This window comes from Benincasa hispida, chromosome 8, assembly GCF_009727055.1.
Source record: "Benincasa hispida cultivar B227 chromosome 8, ASM972705v1, whole genome shotgun sequence".
NCBI classification, from domain to species: Eukaryota; Viridiplantae; Streptophyta; class Magnoliopsida; order Cucurbitales; family Cucurbitaceae; genus Benincasa; species Benincasa hispida.
Window position 1 is genome coordinate 52,889,380 of NC_052356.1, and position 21,033 is coordinate 52,910,412.

General features: G+C 34.2%; 1 protein-coding gene across 1 annotated transcript; it reads left to right on the forward strand.

Moving 5' to 3' along the window:
* The first annotated feature begins 543 nt into the window (after positions 1-543).
* On the forward strand, positions 544-1,450 carry LOC120083657 (ankyrin repeat-containing protein ITN1-like). Its single transcript, XM_039039490.1, has one exon. The coding sequence runs from the start codon at positions 707-709 to the stop codon at positions 1,355-1,357; it is 651 nt and encodes a 216-aa protein (XP_038895418.1). The 5' UTR covers positions 544-706; the 3' UTR covers positions 1,358-1,450.
* The last annotated feature ends 19,583 nt before the right edge of the window (positions 1,451-21,033 follow it).

Consider the following 21,033-nt stretch of genomic DNA (forward strand, 5'->3'; position numbering starts at 1 on the left):
AGGAAAAATAGAGAAGTAAGGGAGTATTAACAATTTTTGTTCATATACTAATAGTAAGTTTTTTTTTTTTTTTTTTTCATTTTTTAACGTTTAAGGGTATTTTTGAAACTTTTGATAGTTTAAGGGTATTTTTGATATAGAACACTAATAGTTTTTATCCAAAACGATCAAGGGTATTTTTTAATTTTTTTTGGTAAGTTTAATTTAAGAATATTTTTTAAACTTTTAAAAGTTCGAGGGTATTTTTGACATAAAGTACAAAGTTTAGGATATTTTGTATAATTTAGTTTAAACAATTAAAAACATGTTATGGAGGGATTTGAGAAGGAAAAAAAAATGATTTTAATAATTTCAAATTATTGGTAAACATACCTCTACCTAGAGTTTTACTCAATTATCACAACTGAAGCATTTTTTTTCCGATATGGGAATTTATCTTCATAAAAGTATCACTAATTTTCTTCAAAATTGCTAAAACAATCACAAACGCAATTAGGTTTAGATTATGGTTTTAAAATGCCAATTGATAAGGATAATAGAACCTCCATATATCTAAAACAAAAAATGTTAAAAAAAATATCTCCAGAAAATAAAAACACAAAATGTTAGCAATACCAAATTACAGTCTCTTTATAGTTCAAAGGCATGATTGTAACATAAATGAAGTGGTTGATCGAAGCAAGTGGAGAAGATCGTAGAGCTTACAATGAGAAGAACGAAAGGGAAGCTAAGTCCACGTGAATTGTTCACTCAAGAACATAAAGGCCTTGTGGAAGAAGGAGAAAAATGGATGAAGAAAACAGCAAATTCATGTATGTTGGTTGCAACTCTAATCACCACCGTAGTTTTTGCGGCAATCTTCACCGTACCAGGCGGATACAACAACGACAACAACATCAACAACCGTGGAGCCATCGAGAGCAACAACACAGGCAGTCCTCTATTTCTTTACAACAAATGGTTCACTGTTTTTGTGATATCAGATGCAACAGCTTTGATCTCATCTTCAACTGCAATACTATTGTTTTTGTCGATCCTCACATCACGTTGTGCAGAAGAAGATTTCCTTCTTTCGCTGCCATTAAAATTGGTGTTTGGACTTGGAACGCTCTTCCTATCAGTAGTTACTATGGTATTGGCTTTCAGTGCCACATTTTTTCTGTTCTATGGCAAAGATACAGCTTGGGTTCCATTGCTTGTTGCTGGAATGGCTATTCTTCCTGTTTATTGTTTTGGTGTTTTACAGTCTAAGCTTGGGGCTGATACATTAGTAGCTTTACGAGCCACTTACTACTTGTATTTCAGGAATTCCAAGCCCATAATGTTTTTGTTGAAATGCCTTGAATCTCTTTACTGACCCTAAGGTTTAGAGTAGTGCGCTATATAAACTCTCTAACCCTAGAAGCGCCGTTTTGATGTAATTTTGAAAACATTCTCTCAAATAATATTGTTCTCCCTCTGCTCGTGGACGTAGCTAACACACTGTTAGTGAACCACGTATATCTGTGTGTCGATCTTCCCTATCTCTACGTTCTTTTTTTTGTATTCTTTAATTGTCGATTTCGCAACAAACTGGTATCAGAGCCTTGTTAGAGTTTTTTCGAAATTCCGCATGTGTTCGACAATTGAAGATGTCTGGCGTGAACGTAAAGATCGACAAATTTACCAGAGGAACAATTTTGGTTTATGGCAGATCAAGATGCAATCCCTGCTAAAGCAGCAGGGGATGTGGACGCCGCTGACGGGTAAGTCAAAGAAGGCTGCCGTGGATGACGAAGAGTGGCAGACTCTTGAGGAGAAGGCTCATTCGATGATCATGGTATGTTTGGCTGATGATGTCATCATCGAGGTCACAAATGAAGAAACTGCCGCTAGTCTTTGGTTGAAGTTGGAAAGTCTTTACATGACGAAATCTTTAACCAAGAAGTTGTTTTTGAAGAAACGTTTGTATCATCTACGTATGTAGGAAGGTACGTCTCTACGAGACCATCTTGATCAATTAAATAAAATTTTATTAGATCTGCATAATGTAGAGGTTAAGGTTGATGATGAGGATGCTGCTCTAATTCTGTTGACATCTTTGCCATTGTCGTATGAGACTTTCATTGACTTGTATATTGGAGGGAAAGAAACTCTAACCTTAGAAGATACAAAGTCCACGTTGCTTATGAGAGAGGACCGTTAGAATGCAGGAAGTTCAGTTACAGAAAGTTTATCATCTGGGTTAGCTGCTACAGGGAGTAAGGGACATAGGAATTCTGGTAAGTAGAAGTCAAACAAGAATAAAAAGTTTTCGAAGTCAAAGGGTTCAAGGTTAGATGATATTTGTAACTACTGTAAAGAAAAGGGGCATTGGAATGTCCTAAGATAAAAAGGAATCAAGAAAAGAAGGAAAAGTGTGACAAAAGGGAATCATCTGCCTCTGTTGCACAAGTTGAGATTGATTCTGAAGAAGTCGAGATCGATTCTGAAGGAGATCTAGCTTTAGTTGTGAATGAACAGTCACATTCTGATGATGTGTAGGTTCCTGATTCTGGGGCATCTTATCATATGTGCCCAAATAGAGAGTGGTTCTCAATCTATCAGCAAATAGATAGAGGGAATGTTAGCATGGCTAATGGTGCTGTGTGCAAGATAGTTGGAATCGGCTCAGTCAAAATATGAACACATAATGGTGCCTTCTACACTTTAAAAGAGGTTAGGCATGTTCCACTAATGAAGAAGACTTTGATATCCTTCAGTGTACTCGATAGCAAGGGTTACAGTTTTGAAGGTAAAGGTGGAGTAATGTATGTCTATAAGGGTTCTGAGGTAATTCTGAAAGGCATAAAATGTGGAACACTATATTTTCTGTTAGGTTCCACGACAACAGGTTATGCTGTTATTGCATCGTCGATCATTCACAAGGATGATATGACTAAGTTATGGCATAAGAGACTTGGTCATATGAGTGAAAAAGGGATGCAAATTCTGTCAAAAAGAGATCTTCTTTGTGGGCACAAGGTGCAGGATTTTGAATTTTGTGAACATTTTGTATTTGGGAAGCTTTATCGTAGCAAGTTTCCAAGAGGTGTTCATCGTACAAAAGGGACACTTGATTATATTCATTCAGACTGTTGGGGACCTTCCAAAGTTGAATCTGTTGGAGGCAGTAGGTATTTTTTTTGTTTATAATTGATGATTACTCAAGAATGACTTGGGTTTTTATGATGAAACATAAAAGTGAAGCCTTCAAGAATTTCAAGCAGTGCAAGATAGTGATTGAAAATCAAACTGGGAAGAAGATCAAAAGGCTATGAACTGATAATGGTCTAGAATTCTGTGGATCTGAATTTAATGAGTTCTGTAAAGCTGGGGGGATTGTTCGCCATCACACTGTTAGAAATACTCCACAGCAAAATGGGGTTGTAGAACGTATGAATCAGACGTTGTTGGAGAGAGCAAGATGCATGCTCTCTAATGCAGAGTTGGCTAGAAGGTTTTGGGCAGAAGCAGTAAATACATCATGTTATCTGATCAATCGTGGACCTCACACAGCTATTGATTGTAAAACACCTTACGAGTTATGGTCTGGTAAGCCTGCAGATTATTCTTTATTAAAAGTTTTTTGTTGTACTGTCTACTATCATGTTAATGAGGGTAAATTAGAATCGAGAGCTAAAAATGGTATATTTGTGGGTTTTGGTGATGGAGTTAAGGGATATAGAGTCTGGTCAACTTCTGAGAATAGAGTCATACTTAGTAGGACTATGGTATTTGATGAAAATTCCATGCTTAACTTAACTGTAAAGCCTTTTGTGACGTCTACTGATGTGGGAGAAAGTAGTAGTGTTGATATGTAGGTGGAGATGCAATTCACTTCAGCTGTGAATGAACTACAACATCAAGGTGGAGAAGATCAACACGTTTCTATAGAAACTGATGTACAACCACAAATTAATGTGCCTAAAACATCAGAAGTTGATTTTCCTGAGAATTCTAGATCACGAGTAGTTCAACCGAGCATAGCTCGTGATAGAGCTAGAAGAGTTGGTGTTGGACCTCCTGTGAGGTATGGTTTTGAAGATATGGTTACTTTTGTATTGCAGGTTGCTGAAGAGGTGGATCCTCATGAGCCATCCACCTATAGAGAAGCTGTGTCATGTGGTGAGTTTGCTAAATGTCTTGCTGCTATGGGGGATGAGATGAAATCTTTTGACAAAAATCAGACTTGAGAATTAGTTAAACGACCTAAGGAGAGAAAAATTGTCACTTATAAATGGGTCTTCAAGAAAAAGGAGGGAATATCCCTTCAGAGGGCATTAAATATAAAGCTCGAGTTGTTGCTAGAGGGTTCACACAAAGGGAAGGAGTTGATTATAATGAGATCTTCTCACCAGTAGTCAGACATACTTCTATCAGGGTGTTACTAGCTATAGTAGCACATCAAAATTTAGAACTTGAACAACTAGATGTGAAGACAACTTTCTTACATGGAGAGTTGGAGAAAGAGATTATATGACCCAACCAGATGGGTTCTAGTGTCCAGATAAAGAAGATTATGTTTGCAAGTTGAAGAAATCTTTGTATAGGTTAAGGCAGTCTCCAAGGCAGTGGTACAAACGATTTGACAGCTATATGATTGGACTTGGCTATAACAAGAGTCCGTATGATTGTTGTGAATATCACAACAAAGTTGATGATGGTTCGATGATTTATCTACTTTTATATGTAGATGATATGCTCATAGCTGCAAAGTCTAAGTCTGATATTCTGAAATTAAAGAATCTTCTCAGTGCTGAGTTTGATATGAAGGATTTGGGTGCTGCTCAGAAAATTCTGGGTATGGAGATTTATAGGGACAGAGATAAGAATAAGCTCTTCTTGTCACAGAAAGGACATATTCAAAAAATATTGTCCAGGTTTGGTATGGCATCAGCTAAGCCTATAGATACTCATAGTGCTGTAAATACTCGTTTTTCATCTGTGCTTTCATCACAGTCTGAAGCTAAGAAGGAGTACATGTCTCGAGTTCCTTATGCTAGTGCAGTGGAAAGTTTGATGTATGCTATGGTCTGTACTAGGCCTGATCTTGCCCATGGTGTTAGTGTTGTCAGCAAGTTCATGGGTCAACCTAGGAATGAGCATTGGCAAGCCGTTAAAAGGATTTTTCATTACCTTAGAGGTACATCTGATGTTGGTCTTGTTTATGGGAATTGCACAGAGTGTTTGGTGACCGGTTATTCTGATTCTGACTATGCTGGAGATGTTGACAGTAAGAGGTCTATGACTGGCTATGTGTTCACTCTGGGTGGTTTTGTTGTTAGTTGGAAGGCAACCTTACAATCTACAGTTACTTTGTCTACTACTGAAGCAGAGTACATGGCCTTGACAGAAGCTGCTAAAGAGGGAATATGGCTGAGGGGGTTAGTTGGTGATCTTGGTTTGCATCATGACCAAGGTATTGTATATTGTGATAGTTTGAGTGAAATATGCCTTGCTAAGGATCAAGTTCATCTTGAGAGAACTAAGCATATAGATGTAAGATATCACTTCTTAAGAGGTGAGCAGAGAGTTAAAGTGATGAAAATTGGTACTGTTGATAACCCTACTGATATGTTCACCAAACCGGTTCCACAAGGCAAGTTCCAACATTGTTTGGACTTGCTGAATGTTTTGAATTGTTGTGGTCCCCTTTGTGGGACAATTTGAGGCATGAGGAAAAAGTCTGGGTACGTCTGGCGATATTGATTTATGTTGCATTTTGGTACATCTGTTATATGGGAGAGAATTCAAGTCAAGGTGGAGATTTGTTGAAATGCTTTAAATCTGTTTACTGACCCTAGGGTTTAAAGTAGTGCGCTATATAAACTCTCTAACCCTAGAGGCGTTGTTTTGATGTAATTTTGAAAATATTCTCTCAAATAATATTGTTCTCCCTCTGCCCGTGAACGTAACTAACACACTGTTAGTGAACAACATATATCTGTGTATCGATCTTCCCTATCTTTACGTTCCTTTTTTTGTGTTCTTTAATTGTCGATTTCGCAATAGTTTTAATCGTCTCTCAAATCATTTGCCCTTCCAAGAAATTGAAGAAGCTTTGACTCAAATACCTCAGTTTTTTATTTGTTTAGAACCAACTTTGTGAGGTAAACAGTTAGCTAGTATGCTCTATAAATACCTCTGATCTTTAAAACAAAACAGAGAGTTATCATCATTTTTCCTAGTTTACTTTAAACAACAAAAAACTGTATGCAATCTTCATCAGTAAAAGAACTTGGATCTTCCTGTGGATGTAGGCAATCTTGCCGAACCATGTAAACACTGTATTTCATCTTCTTGCCTTATCTTTCTTGTTCATATGATTATTTTTTTACTGCAAATCGTGCGCTATTCATTCACCATTCAAATCGCATCAAATAATCAAAGCATCGAGTTCAATCTTGCATCGATCTTCGCTATCGAATTGCATCGAGTTGATCGTTTTCACCTTCGAGTCACACCGAGTATCGTTCAAGAATCATCGAGTAAGATCGAGTTCAATTGTCATCGAGTTCCATCGAGGATTTAACAGAGACTCGTAAGATGAAGAAATGGAATTATCGAGCATCGAGTAGGAAGACGTCGAACATCAAGTTTCGAGTATCAAAGATTTAGTAAAATATTTCTGAGCCTTTTGTTCATATTTCCAACGTTGATCTTGAGTATTTGGGCCTAGTGAAGAGTGGTTAACCCAACAAAAATAAATTATTAATTCATGAAGTAGAGATGTATTGTATATTCAAATATTCCTATAAAGCTATATTTTGCTGGGAGGAATTAAAGAATCTTTAGTGCACAATTCAATGTTATTTCCTTATTGGCTTTGTTTGCATTTTGTTGCCCTGTCTTTGCTTGGGTTTTGTTGCTTTGATGCCTTGATCCCGGACTGTGGGATCTTCCTTATTGTTGTATAATAAGATAATCTATTCTAAAACAAAAATATTTATTAGAAATTATATAAATTCATTCTTTAATGAAATTGAAAAAAAAAAAACTTTCATTTAATCACAATCAAGTCCATTTCGTATACCACTGTGGAGGCAAACCGGCGTTTGTCACATATATAATCGTGATTCAATCTTCAATGATCACGACACCAAATATACACAATGACATGAAGCAAGTGTGGAAAAGTAGCATCGAAACTATAGGTAATGTGATCTAAACATGTCTATTCATAGCTAGTCCAACATTATTCCAAAGGGATCAAACTTTACTCTTTTTAAACTTATATTAAACTATAATTAGAAAGAAAGTCTTTCAGAGTAGCACAAAAATTAATCTTTTTTTTATTATGCAGAAAAGCTTAAACTTTATGTCTACTTTAACTAGACACAACTTCCCATTAAATTGACATACCATAAATTTCACACTTGTATGAGCATCATTCTTGTAAAAAATTGTATGAAATTTCTTAATGAGAGGATTCACAATGATGGAGTTGTATTCTTTTAGACACAAGAAGAAATTACTCTAAACTTTCTTTAACAACTAAAGCTTATAGTTCTCATAAAAATATTGTTGTTCAATATGTAAAATAAATTTGTCCAGACAACTTAATGACAAGACTTTAAATCAAAATTTATTGTCATATAAATGCTATGATCCATGAACTTTAATGTGAAAAACTTTACAATTGGTCCTATAGTTGTACCTTTCACCATTGGTCCTATAGTCTTAAATGCGAAAAACTTTACAATTAGTCCTATAGTCGTACCTTTCACAATTGGTCCTATAGTCTTAAATGCGAAAAACGTTACAGTTGATCCTGTAGTCTTAAATGCTGATCTTATTGGCAACTCATATGATCAGAATCAAAATTGTCTCATGAATCTTTAGTTTATCTAATTTTCATGAGAGAACATGTATCTTTTGTTAAGTACCTACCATTTAGAGTTATCAAAATATAGTCGTCTTTCATTTTTATAATAGTACTGAATTAGAAGCATGTAGATTCTAAACATGAAATACTTCATTTCTTTACTCAAGGGACCTTGAGTTTATCTCTTCTAATAATGCTTAAATATTATGAATTACATAACCTTTATGCTTTAATCTTGAAAGTCTTTTTGACATAATCTTGATGCTTTAATCTCAATGTTACTAGAAATTGATATGACAATATCATTTCCCAGATATGAAAGGTATGTCCATATAAGCTTTTCTTCATCTTATAGCATATCCTTACTATGTCATAGACATATCACGCTAAGTGTCACATCCTGCTTCAAGTTACTCTACTAAGCCTAGGACGTGCCATGATGACAATAGATTCCCGCTTAGATATGGAAGCCATTGTCAAACTCTATGTACATTTTTTTTTTTAAAAAAAAAGTGATCGGCAAAACCTTTCATTGCAAACACCATTAGAATTAAATTTTTCGAAATTGAATTCTATAAAATTTTCGATAGAGTTTCCCATAAATATCAGATAGAACTACACCTAAAAAGTGTTGGATAGATGCCTTAAAGCCCGTAGGTTTCGTATTTTATAAATTTTTGTACACGAATTATTTATTTAACAAAATAAGAAGTTAAATAAACTAAGATCCAAGATTATTTTATATAACTCAAACATGTATGTAGTTGGACATATAGGTGGATCATGTTTAAGTAATAACCTAAATGGTTGGTAGTATATGGATAAGGTTAAGTACCTTATCCTGGTGATACTATGGATATGATCCACTTTGTAATTGTTACAATAGTTGTAAAGTATTACAAACGATGTGATCGTAATCGTTCATGTGGAGACATGTGAGTAGGGGTATCCTATACAAAGAGTTTGTATAAGACCGGACCACGAAATGTTTAGTCTCTCTTTATAACATCATTACTTGAAGAGATTAAAATTTCAATAGGATGACCATAGGTAACTCGACCTTAATCCTGAGTGAGTTATGAACTCAAATCTATGAGGTCGATCCTGTAATTTGTATGAGTGAGAGTTCTCAGATTCTCCGACTTAATATGCCTACCATTTTGAGGATTTGTTTGAGTAGAGAGTTGGGAACATAACTACATAAGATGTAATTCACTTCTTCCCGACTTTAGGATAAGTAAATGAATTGCTATCTAAATAGCTGATTCTAAGTCTTGAACAATGAGGTCTCACTCTCTCATTGGCCCAAAAAGGATTGGTTTATAATTGAACTATAAACTATTTGTTCATTAGATGAATCAGTGGTACTTAAGAAGTTAGATGTAATTATAGGGGTAAAATGATGATTTGACCTCAACTATAATTACGGATAATTCATGAAGAGTCGACTTACTGTTGATTGATTATATCCACAGACACATAAATGAATCTATAATGCGAAGAGTGCAATTGTAGATCTTTAGTAGAGTGACATGTAGTTAATGAATATTGATTAACTTAATTAAAGAGTTTAACTAATTATCATATCATTGGAGCTTCTAACATATAGGTCCACAAGGTCTCCCCTTACCAGCTCATTAAGGGTAAAAATAAGTATCAATTAGTTTTGAATTAATTTGAATTGTTCAAATTAAATCAGAGAATTAATTGTATAAGATACAATTAATATAATGTATATAGGTACATTATATTATAAAGTTAATTTTGAATAAAATTAAAAAATTATACTTTATAATATGAGAAATATAAATATTTGAATAAGATTCAAATATTATTTATGTGACTCAGATTCATATAAAATTATAGGTTAAATTGATATGAATGAGATTAGCATTAAAACTATAAGTTATGTTAGAGGATGTGATTTGAATATTATTCAAATAATATTAAATATGTGATATTTAATGGTTGATTAATTAAATGTTAGTTAATTAACATTATCAATTTATTTATATAATGTTAGTTGGTTTTCATATATATATATATATGTATATCTATAGAGATATATGGATGTATACATAAGCATATACATGGATAGTATATATATGTACTACCTGTCTCTTATACACATCTAGATGTGTATAAGAGATCTATATATATATGTATATATGTATGTATATATATATATATATATGTATATATGTATGTACGTATATGTATATGTATGTATGTATGTACGTATATGTATATGTATATATGTATGTATGTATATGTATGTATTAATTAATAAAATACATAATAACCCTCACATCCTATGGAAGGGAGTTATAACTCCCCTCCCCCCACATCCTTTTGTGAGATATAATAAATAAAAAGGAAGAGGATTGTAGAGATGTTGGTTTTCTAAGATTTTAGAATTATCTCAACAAAATTTCTCTCAAGATTTGTTCTCTAAAAAATCACTCTTCCGTACCAAAACAAGGAGACCACTCTTCCTTCATGCTTATTCTAGAGAATAGCAAGGCAATCTAGTGTTTGTGTTTAGAGGAATTTTTTGTTGCTGTTCATTTGGTTCGTGGAAGAAGTTTGTGTAGAGAAGTACAACCGTTTGTGACATGTAGAAAGGATTTACGTGAGGAAGAAAGATCTACAAGGATAAGTTCTTTTCTTCCTTTCTCCTCTCTAGAAGCATGCCATAAGTACATGTTTTGAAGGAGGGATCAAATCCCGAGTGGAAGCATTAAGATCGCCTTGCACTTGTTTTTCCATTTTATAAGAAACAAAACAGCAACTAAACAGAATAGTTGTAAAACCCGAACCTTACTTTCCCTTTTTAAATATATTTATTGTTGAGTTTAGTAAAGTAAAGAGGTTAAATATTTAAGTTAGATTGGAATTGTGGGAATTGGGTAAAGGATAAGTTTTGAAAAAGGAAAATGTTTAAGTATGGAAAACTTGGCTCTCGTGTACTTATTAAACTAGCCTTGCAAAAAGAAATTTTGGCTAAGTGTTGGTCGTGAAAAGTGGTGGCTGAGCATCGAGTAAGCATAAGGCAAGTATCGATGCCATCAGCATTGAGTATGAGCAATGGAGGAAGGGTCGAGCATCGAGTGTGAGCGATCAACGAAGGATCATGCATCGAGTAAGCCATCGAGCATCGAGTATTCCATCGAGCATTGAGTCTTTCCATCGAGTATTCACCAGAATACCATTGAAATGTCCATCGAATAATTACCCATTTCCATTGAGTTTTTCCATCGAGGATCGAGTTTGCTTGAAACATTCAGCTTTAAATTTTTCTTTTATTTATCCGAACAGATGGCTTAATCTGGGTCCTTAATCTCCACTAGTGGGTGAGGTGGCTTAAGGAGATTTCATGCAAAAAGGGCTAGGTGGTAGTATAAAAGAGAAGAGAACTTCAAGAGCTCGTTTTAGACGATTCCTTCAAGCAAATCAAATGGAAATCAAACGATCTTAGCACCTTGGAAAACTCTGTGAGTCTAGTTTCCGAAATCGAGCCGCTAGAAGGAAGTTCTCACCGAAATGAAGGCTGGAGAAGGAAGAAAGAGGCGAAGGTTCGTTTTCGGGCGATTCCAGGCACTCGACGAAGAATCTTAGATCTAGGCCGAACCATATGGAATTTCAAGCTGAATATTTAAAGTTATTGTTATCACAATTACAAGAAGTTCGTAGAAGGAACATTTGCAAGATAAGGTCTGGGGTTTAAGTTACATATTTTGGAAATTAAACTTACAATTTTTGAACAAGCAGGGAGTTTGTGGTTTAGGGCCATTCAGAAAGATTTAAAGCCCTAAATCAAACCCAAGGAGTTTTATATTGAAAATTTGAGGTAACATTGTTAACACAATTATGAACATGTTTGAAAAAGAAACTTTCACAAAATGAGTTTTGGTTTTCAAGTTATTGACGTTAGAAGCTGAATCTAGAATTTGTTGGACGAACAGACAATTTTTTACTAAGTGTGAGCTTGGTTTAAAAAGAGTAGTCTCAAAAGGGAGACCAAAGTAATAGCTAAAATTCTTATTCTTATGTGTAGGAGCAACGTCCATTGGGGAAGCCTACCAAGCCTAAGAAAAACAAGCCTAAATACCCGTGAGTGACTAAATGTCTTAAAAAATTTATATATAAATGGTCATGCGTTCCAAATGAATTTCATGCTAAGGTTTATGGGTTTTCCAAGCAACTAAAGTCTATATCTATGATTTTAAGGATTTCATAGTATTTCTTAAGCATGATGTTTTAAGCTATTTAAATAAGTTTAACTAATTCTAGCGCATGTCAAGGTTGAATGCTAAAGTCTTGTAAAAGCTAAATGTTTATATTTTGTGAAGCATGCGTGTTAAATTGTGACAATGCTCTTATGGTAAAAGCTAGGTAAATGCTATGCCTAAAGCTTTATTTACACCTGTTTTCTATGAATGGTACGATTCTAGTAAGCTAGATGCCGAAGGTATAGAATGTATCCGAGGTAGTACCTGAGGTGTTGACGGTACTTAGTATACTCCACGTGCATGTAGGTAGTTCAGTATGATAGACTAAAGTATGGGTCTCCTGGCCACAGTCATTATAATGGGACCGAAGCATGGGTCTCAACCATGAATGGATGTTGGGAGCTTGAGCTATGAACGCTCGTTTTCAACTAACGTTTGATAATATGTACGATTATGATGCTATGTTTAATGTATGTTACTACGTAAATTGCTTGAGATTATTTCCAGCATGTTTATATGTTTAATATAATATGCGTATGAAAGGCTTGAGACGAACTGATTTTTTATGAGTCACTCCCTGGGCAACCAGCTCACCGTTTTCAAATATTTTCCTTTTTTCCAGGTAGTGGTCAGATTCCCCGAGGTTGAACCCACTGTTGCTTGCCACTCAGGACTTGACTAGGAAGGAGGAAGATTAGGTTAAGCTTGTAATTAATGTACACATGTTTTTTAGAGAAGTTTGAGACTAGTGGATTTAATTTTGGGACCCATGTATTTGTTCTTGTGTTGTTTTAATGGTCGTATGTTTTGTCGTCATTTCTGATATACAACTAAGTTGCTTTTACTGGTTAAAGTCATAGTTTATTGTGCTGCTAAGTCGTATTTACATAACAATGTTTTAAGTAGGTTTTATTGATAAGTTGGCAGTAAGTGCTGGCAAGTAGGTCGGTAATTGCTGTCATCATATCCCCTTACGATTTAAGAGGGTAAACTAAGAGGGGGTGTGACAATAGTAATAAGATAAACATTATATTAAGCATGCATTAAGAAGGAGTAGCAAAAAGGAAGAATGATTCTTACCTTTCTAGACTCTCGAGCCTTTCGAGATTACTCCTTTTCCCCACACAAACGTCTTCTCAGCGATCATCAACACTACAACATTACCTTGTTATTCTCTAAGAATTCTAAGAGTTGGATGAGTGATCTCCAACCCTTGAAAGGGGAAGAGATAGAGGGATTGTAGAGAAAGTGTAGTGAGATTAATTTGGTGGCTAGGATTTGTTTTTATAAAAACCAATTCTCTTTTTTAAAAGAGTGCTTACCCTAAATGGGCTAATAAGGAGAACTTATATGGAGAAGGGTTTTACCCTTTCTCCAAGTAATTTCCTCTTTACCCTTGATGTCAATTAATTAAATAACACCTTATCTAATTAATTGACACATTAATTAAATAACTACATATTAAATCTAATTTAATATGTATAGTTAATTAATTAATATATATAAACATCACATGTTTACATGCTTCCACCTTTCTATCATTTCTTAATCAATTAACTACCCATTAATTAACCAATTTAGTAACTATAATAAATCATATTTAATATAGAGTTAATTGATACGTAAATATCACATCTTTATATGTATATTTCTCTTTGGAATCCAATTCATATAAATCTAATATTTGAATCTCATTCAAATATGGGCTAGTTGCAAAAATAGAATTCAAACCCAAAATAATAGAATATGTAGTACAAGGATAAAATAATTACATATATAGATCAAAAAATGGTAAAAGACTAAAAACCCATGCCTAGCTACCATTTTGTTCGCTTCTTCCCGATTTTCTCAAATTAAAAGCTATCATTGATAGCAGCTATTAGTGATAATCACTGATAGCTACTATTAGTGATAACCACTGATAGCTGCTATCAGCTACTATCGCTGATAGCTTCTATCAATTACTATCGATGATAGTTGCTATCAGCGATAGCTTTCAATTTGAGAAAAATTAATACAATATTGAAATATTAGCTTTTAATTTGCTATCAATTATCAGTAGCTATCATTGATTCACTTTTATCAATTGGAATCAACGTTGAAATATTACTACTTAAGGCTATCAGTGGCTATCAATGATAGATTTATAAATAGTGATCAACTTTGAAAGAAGACCAACAACTTTGATTACCATAGTAGTTATCACTAATAATCCTTTATCATGGCTATCACTAATAGTAGCTATCAGTCGTTATCATTGATAGACTTTTATAAATTAGAATCAACCTTGAAATATTAATACTTAAGGCTATCAATGATAGACTTCTATAACTGGTTATCACCTTTGAAAGAAACTCGATATATAGATATCACCTAAGTTTTATCACCGATATTACTAATTTGTGATAGCTTCTTTCACTGATAACATCATTAATAAGATGCTATCAATGATCTGACTTATATCATACTATCAGTGATAGTTCTCTATCACCGATAACGTGCTATCAGTGGTAGCTTCTATCATCGATAACGTGCTATTGGATAACTTCTACCATCGATAATATGCTATTAGTACTAGCTTCTATCATTGGTAACATGCTATCAGTAGTAGCTTCTATCAATCATTGCCACTGAACACCTTTTTGCCCCTTTCTTGTCCTTCCCAAACATTTATAAGTCTCTTTTCTTTTCGATGATAGCTTCTATCACTGATACACACGCTATAAGTGATAACTTCTAGGCATTCCACTTACATTTTAGTTCGAGATTCAACTTTATTAATTAAATTCACTAAGTCGGCTATCAATGATAGATTTCTATTAAAAGTGGCTATTAACTACGAAAATATAATCAAAGATTAAGCTATCAATGATAGAAAATATTAGTGGCTATCATTGATTGACTTTCATTTGCTATTTATATTTATTATTTGTTATAATAATCAAACTTGATAATTGGCTTGTTGGTGTTAAGTCACTTATGAATTGAGTACTTTCAAGTCCTGTGTATGGAACTCAACATCATAATTCTTGTGAAAAAAAAAGGTAAGAAGAAAAAATTCAAATAAAGGAAAGAAAAATTTTAAAAATAAGAGAAAGAGAAGAAGCAAAAATTGAAAGAAAAAGGAAAGAAAATTAAATAGAAAAAAATGAAGCAAAACTTGACAAATGACAGAAAAACTAAAAAAAGAAAAAGAAAGGGAATAAGCAAACAATCGGAGAAAGAAAAGAAAAGAAAATAATAAAAAATAAGGGAAGAAGCAAAAATCGGAGAAAGGGATGAAAATAAAAATAAAATAGGAATAAGCAAGAGATGAAGAAAGAAAAAAAAAAGCAAAAACTGAAGAAAGAAAAGAAGATTAAAAAAAAAAAGAAAAAAAGAAAGGAAAAAAATAAATAAATGAAAGAAAATAAAAAAATAAAGGAAAGAAAAAGAAAGGGAAAAGGAAGGAAATGAAAGAAAAAAAATAAAGAAAAGAATAAAATAAAATAAAAAAAAAGAGAAGAAGCAAAAACTGAGAAAGAAAATAAAATGAAAAAAAGGAAAATAGGGAGGGAAAAAGCAAAAATCAAATAAGAGAAATAAAATGAAAAGATTAAAAAAAGGTGTACAACAAGATAAGACAAGTGAGAGCAAAATTGGAAATTAAAAAAAATCAAAGATTGACTAGTCAACTCATCCATATTTGCAAATATTTTAAAGATGTAATATATTTTTAGATTTTTTCTCTTATTCTACTATGCATTACAAATATCCTTCAAATATATCTCTCTTAGATAATTTGAATTATAGATCCCATCTATAATTAATTATATATTAATCACATTAATAAACAATTTCCTTAATTGATTTGAAAAATTCAAATCATACCTCATTAATATCTTTTAGTGAGCTAACAAGGGGACCCGATAGACTTACAGATCAAAAGCTCAAACGATATGAGATTAATTGGCTAAACTTATTAACCAGATTAATCAATATTCGTTAACTATGGATACACTCCACTAAAGACCCACAACTGCACTCTTCTCACTGTAAATATATTTCTATGTCAACAGATATAGACCAATAACAATAAGTTAGTCTTCACGAGTGTTCGTAACACCAACTGGGTCAAATTATCGTTTTACCCATGATTTACCTCTATATAATAAGTACTAGTGTTCCTCTAATGAACAACCCATTTATGGTCCAACCATTAAACAGAAATCCCTCTCGGTGTAGTAAGAGGGTAGGACCCTCTGCTCAAGTCTGGGAGACACTACTTAAGAGAACACTCATCTACTTACCCTAAAGTCGAGAAGAAGTGGATTCCATCTTGTATTATTATTTGTTGGGGTTGATGCCCTAAATCTTGTAGGGTCCTATGGTTTGTAAACATTGTTGAACAAACTAATTATGTATTTAATAAAATATTTGATATTTTATTCATTGTCTATAAAATATATGATATTCTAGTTGCATTAACCACAAACCAATAAACTAACATCCAAGATTATCTTTGTAACTTAAACATGTATTAGAGACATACGAATGGATTATGTTTAATTGATAACCTAAATGGTCTGTAGTAGATGGATAGGGTTGGATACCTTATCCTGGTGACACTACGAGTATGGCCCGCTTTGTAGGTGTTATAATTGTTGTAAAGTGCTACAAATGATCTGATCCTGATCATTCATGTATAGACATGCAAGCGGGGATATTCTATATAAAGGAGTTTGTATAAGATCGGACTACGAAATGTTTAGTTTCATTATATAACACCGTTCATAATAGAGACTTATATTTCACCAGAATGACCACAGGTAACATGACTTGAATCCTGAGTGAGTTGTGAACTCCTGCCTATGAAGCCAGTCCTTTGATTTGTATGGGTGAGAGTGGCTAGATCGCTAACTCAACAAGCCTACCATTTCAGGGATTCGTCTGATTGGGGAGCTGAGAACACAACTATACAAGATGGAATTCATTCATTCCCCAAGGTAGTGGTAAGTAGATAAATTGTTCCCTCGAGGATTAATTCTAGGTCTTGAACAATATGGTACCACACCCTCTCCTGGCCCGAGAGGGGTTTAGTCATATTTGAACTATGATCTATTGTTCATTAGAGGGATCAGTAGTATTTAAGGAGTTAGATGTAACTACAGGAGTAAAACGGTAATATAGCCTAGTTGTAATTACGAGCAATTTGTGAAGGATCATTGTACTGTTGATTGGTTATATCCAAAGGACACAGAAATATATTTGTAGTGTGAAAAGTGTAGCTGTCGATCTTTAGTGGAGTGCCTGACAGTTAACAGATGGTGAATAATGTAATTAAAGAGTTTAATTAGTTATTCATGTACCATTGGAGCTTCATCTATAGGTCCATGAGGTCCCCTTGGTAGCTCAATAGCATTTAGTTGAGAATCTGTTTTTGGATTAATTTGAATTGTTCAAATTAATAGAGGGATTTGATTATATATGATTTAATTAAGTTGTTTCAATTATATGCGATATAATTGTCATAATGTATTTGTTACGTTATAGCTTAATGGGAGGAAATAAATATTTGAATGAGATTCAAATATAGTTTCTATGAATTGGATTCATAGTTGTTAAATTTAATAAAAATAAGATTTATATTAAATGCCATATAATAGAGAAAAGAAACTATAGCTTATATTGTATGTTATACAATATTAAAACTATAGGTTATATGTTATATTTGATATAACATATAATTTAATAAAACATAATATGATAAGTTAGTTATCATATTTATATTTATATTATCTTATTATGATTTTAATAATAAGGAAGGGAGTTACAACTCCCTTCCTTATCTTTTTTCTCCACCCATATTAGTGGGTGGTGGTTAATTTTGACAAGGAGATTAAAAAGAAAAAGGTTTTCTTCTTCTTGTTGCTACTGTTGGTTGAACGATTGATTGAGAAAGAATTTTTACAGAAGAGTTCTATGAGTTTTGTCCTAGGTTTTAAAGTTCTCAATCCTCCTCTTCCACCCTAAGTTTTCCCTCTTAACCAAAATAGTCAAAGCTCACTGATAACGAGTTATTATAGCCTTTTATTTAGAATTATGAGGGCTAACAAGTAGAATATGCGATGATTATAATAAGAATTCATATGAAAAGTGAGCTTATGTTGATCAACATCAAAAGTCTTGGCTAACCCAATATTATGCGTTATTTTGCGTCAAAATGTCTATCTTTTGTAGCTATCGCAGGAATTGATCGCATATGGAGAATCCCACCATCGCAAAGGCGATTGCATACGTTCGTCGCATGGATGTCGCGGCCATTAACCGCATGCGTCCATCGAATAGAGGTTGCGGCTATAGAGTAATAACCACAATAAAGGGATGAATGCAAGGGTGGTGGAATGCGATGGTACTTCGGAAACCAAGCATGAACGCATACCTTGGGAGTATCAAAAGATGATGGTGACATTTCACTTACCACACCGTTAGTAGTAGAGATTCATAGCAGGTCCATCATGCCGTTAGTAGCAGAAATTCAGAGCAGGACCATTAATGCTGTCGGCGATTGAGCTCTATAAATAGAGCCTTAGAGCCTAACTTCAAATCATTCGAGCTTCTGCCTTAAGGCAGATCCTTGTGATCACAGATGAAAGCGTGAGGAGACATTCTTTGAGAGTTCTTCATTCCTTCTACCATTCTGGGTGACGACTGGAGCTTTGCCGGAGATAGATCTCTAGAGAGGCTATTCCACCGCCCTTCCATGACACCATCGACAGCCTTGACACACATCTGATGGAAGCAAAATATTCCTACATCTGGCCCTCCATCTCTCTTCTATCTTTGTATTGTATTACATTTTGGCTTAAGACATTAATACATTTTGTAATAAATGCATCTCTTTATTTCCTTCATTTCCATCTTCATTTACCTCTTCTTTATCATCCGTTACTTTCATTGTAACAACTAAGTAAGATTGCTAAATATTGCCTACTTAATCATGCGGCATAGACATATGAAGCATGTAGCAAACCACCGAGAGGTGTGCATTGCGCAAGTATAGTGAGTAAATCCTCTTTGCTTAGTGTGAGGCTGTAGAAACGCTTGTCTATGAGCAGTCGCAATGCTTGTCTATGAGCTGATCAATGGCGACTAACTGCCCGAGAGGGTAAGTAGTGAACTCACTGAGAAAAGTAAGTAGTGTTCCTAGAGATAGGAATAATCTTATGTCAACCATGCTTTATGTGATCATCTTGTCTTATGAGTGCATCATTAATCATTTGGACATACTTGAGAGAGTAGTCTAAAAACCAAATCTAGGCTTGAGAGAGTTAGATTGGATCGCATGAGCAAGACTAGAGGCTTAGGAATAAGTTCTATTTGCTATTACACAGCGTATGTGCCCTAAAACAAGGATATGGTGGTATGCAGTCACCTTGTCTCATGTGTGTTTGCTTGCATAAGAAAGAATAGAGACTTAGACATAAGTTTTATCAACATTATCGCATATGTATCGCATGCGTCCTAGACAATTGTGTATAGCATGATCGCATAACTTGTGCTGGTTGGGGTTATTCTTGCGATCAAGCTTAGTTATGCGTTGAAGTCATCCTCGCCACCATTTTATCTATTTTTTCCTTGCATCTTATTACGCGTTAATAGTTTTCGTGTCTCTACCAACTCTCATAGTCTTACTTCCATTGCTTAATCTGTTTAGTTAGGAGTAGGAGTAGCGCATAGTCCTTAAAATTCATTATTCTTTTATTCTTCGCCGCAAATACATCACTTCACAACATTTAGCTACAAGTCCCTAAATTCGACCTTGGATCACCCTAAGAAACTTGCGATCTCGTTATACTTGGCGAGAGAGCAAGAAAACTTGTGGAAGGAATGCATGGTCATCGCATAGGTTCTTAGACGCATATTGCATATCCCTTAGTCCAACGCATGACCAGAGACGCATAGAGAACAAACGCATATCATAAGATGAACGCATATATTTACTCTCCATTTTCCACTCATCACTCACCACTCTTGGGTTCTCACCCTAAAAAAATACCAAGGAAATTTTGTTGTAGTGTCCGAGTTTTGTTCGAGGTTATCTTGAAGAAGGTCTTCAAGAAGTTCAAGATCCGTTCGAGGAAAAAACGCGAAGAAAGGTCTTCAAAGGTGAGGTTTCTTCAAACTTTTTCTTTTAAAGCATGTTGTAATTTAGAATTAAATGCACTTGTTGTTTGTTTATGTAAAGTTTATATTCAATAAATAATGGAATTTGGTCGATCTGCTTCCGCTCAAGGTTCTCCTCATTAGAGTTTCTTCAATTGGTATCAGAGCCAGGTTGTAGGTTTCTGATTCCAAATTCCATTCCTGTATTGAATCATTTTACAGTAATGGTGGGTTTTTTTTATAATCTACATTCTATTTATGCAATGAATGGTTATGGATGAATTTTTTTATGGATGTTTCGGGCTCTGTTTAAGGCTTTCTTTAATTTGCAAATTTGGTTTGTAAAGGCCCCTGTGTTTTTGGGCATTATTGTTGCAATTAAGTATGTAATTTGTAAGTTTGTATCACTCGTGCTATTTCAGGTTACTTCAAAGAAGAGTTGCAAAGCGTTGTTTCGATGGAGAAGACGAAACAGTGGTTCCAGATCGTGTAGCTATAGTTAAATGATTAGGTAATTCTTGCTATGCGATCGGGTACCTCTTGCTATGTGATCAGGTAGTTTTTGCTACACGATCATGTAGCACTTGCTAAACGATCTCATAGCTAATGTTACACGATTGTGTAGAGTTTGCTACACAATCGTATTGCATTTGCTACAAGATCGCATAGTTGCTTACTGAATGATCGCGCGGTCTTTAGATACTCAACGCATGGTTGCTAGCTACGCAATCACGTAGTCTTTCATGGTCATTACATAGTTTCTAGTTGCACGATCACATAGTCTTTCATGCTCATTGCATAGATGCTCAA

Excerpts from the sequence above, each read along its gene's own strand:
- LOC120083657 (XM_039039490.1), top strand. The coding sequence starts at position 707 with ATGAGAAGAACGAAAGGGAAGCTAAGTCCACGTGAATTGTTCACTCAA.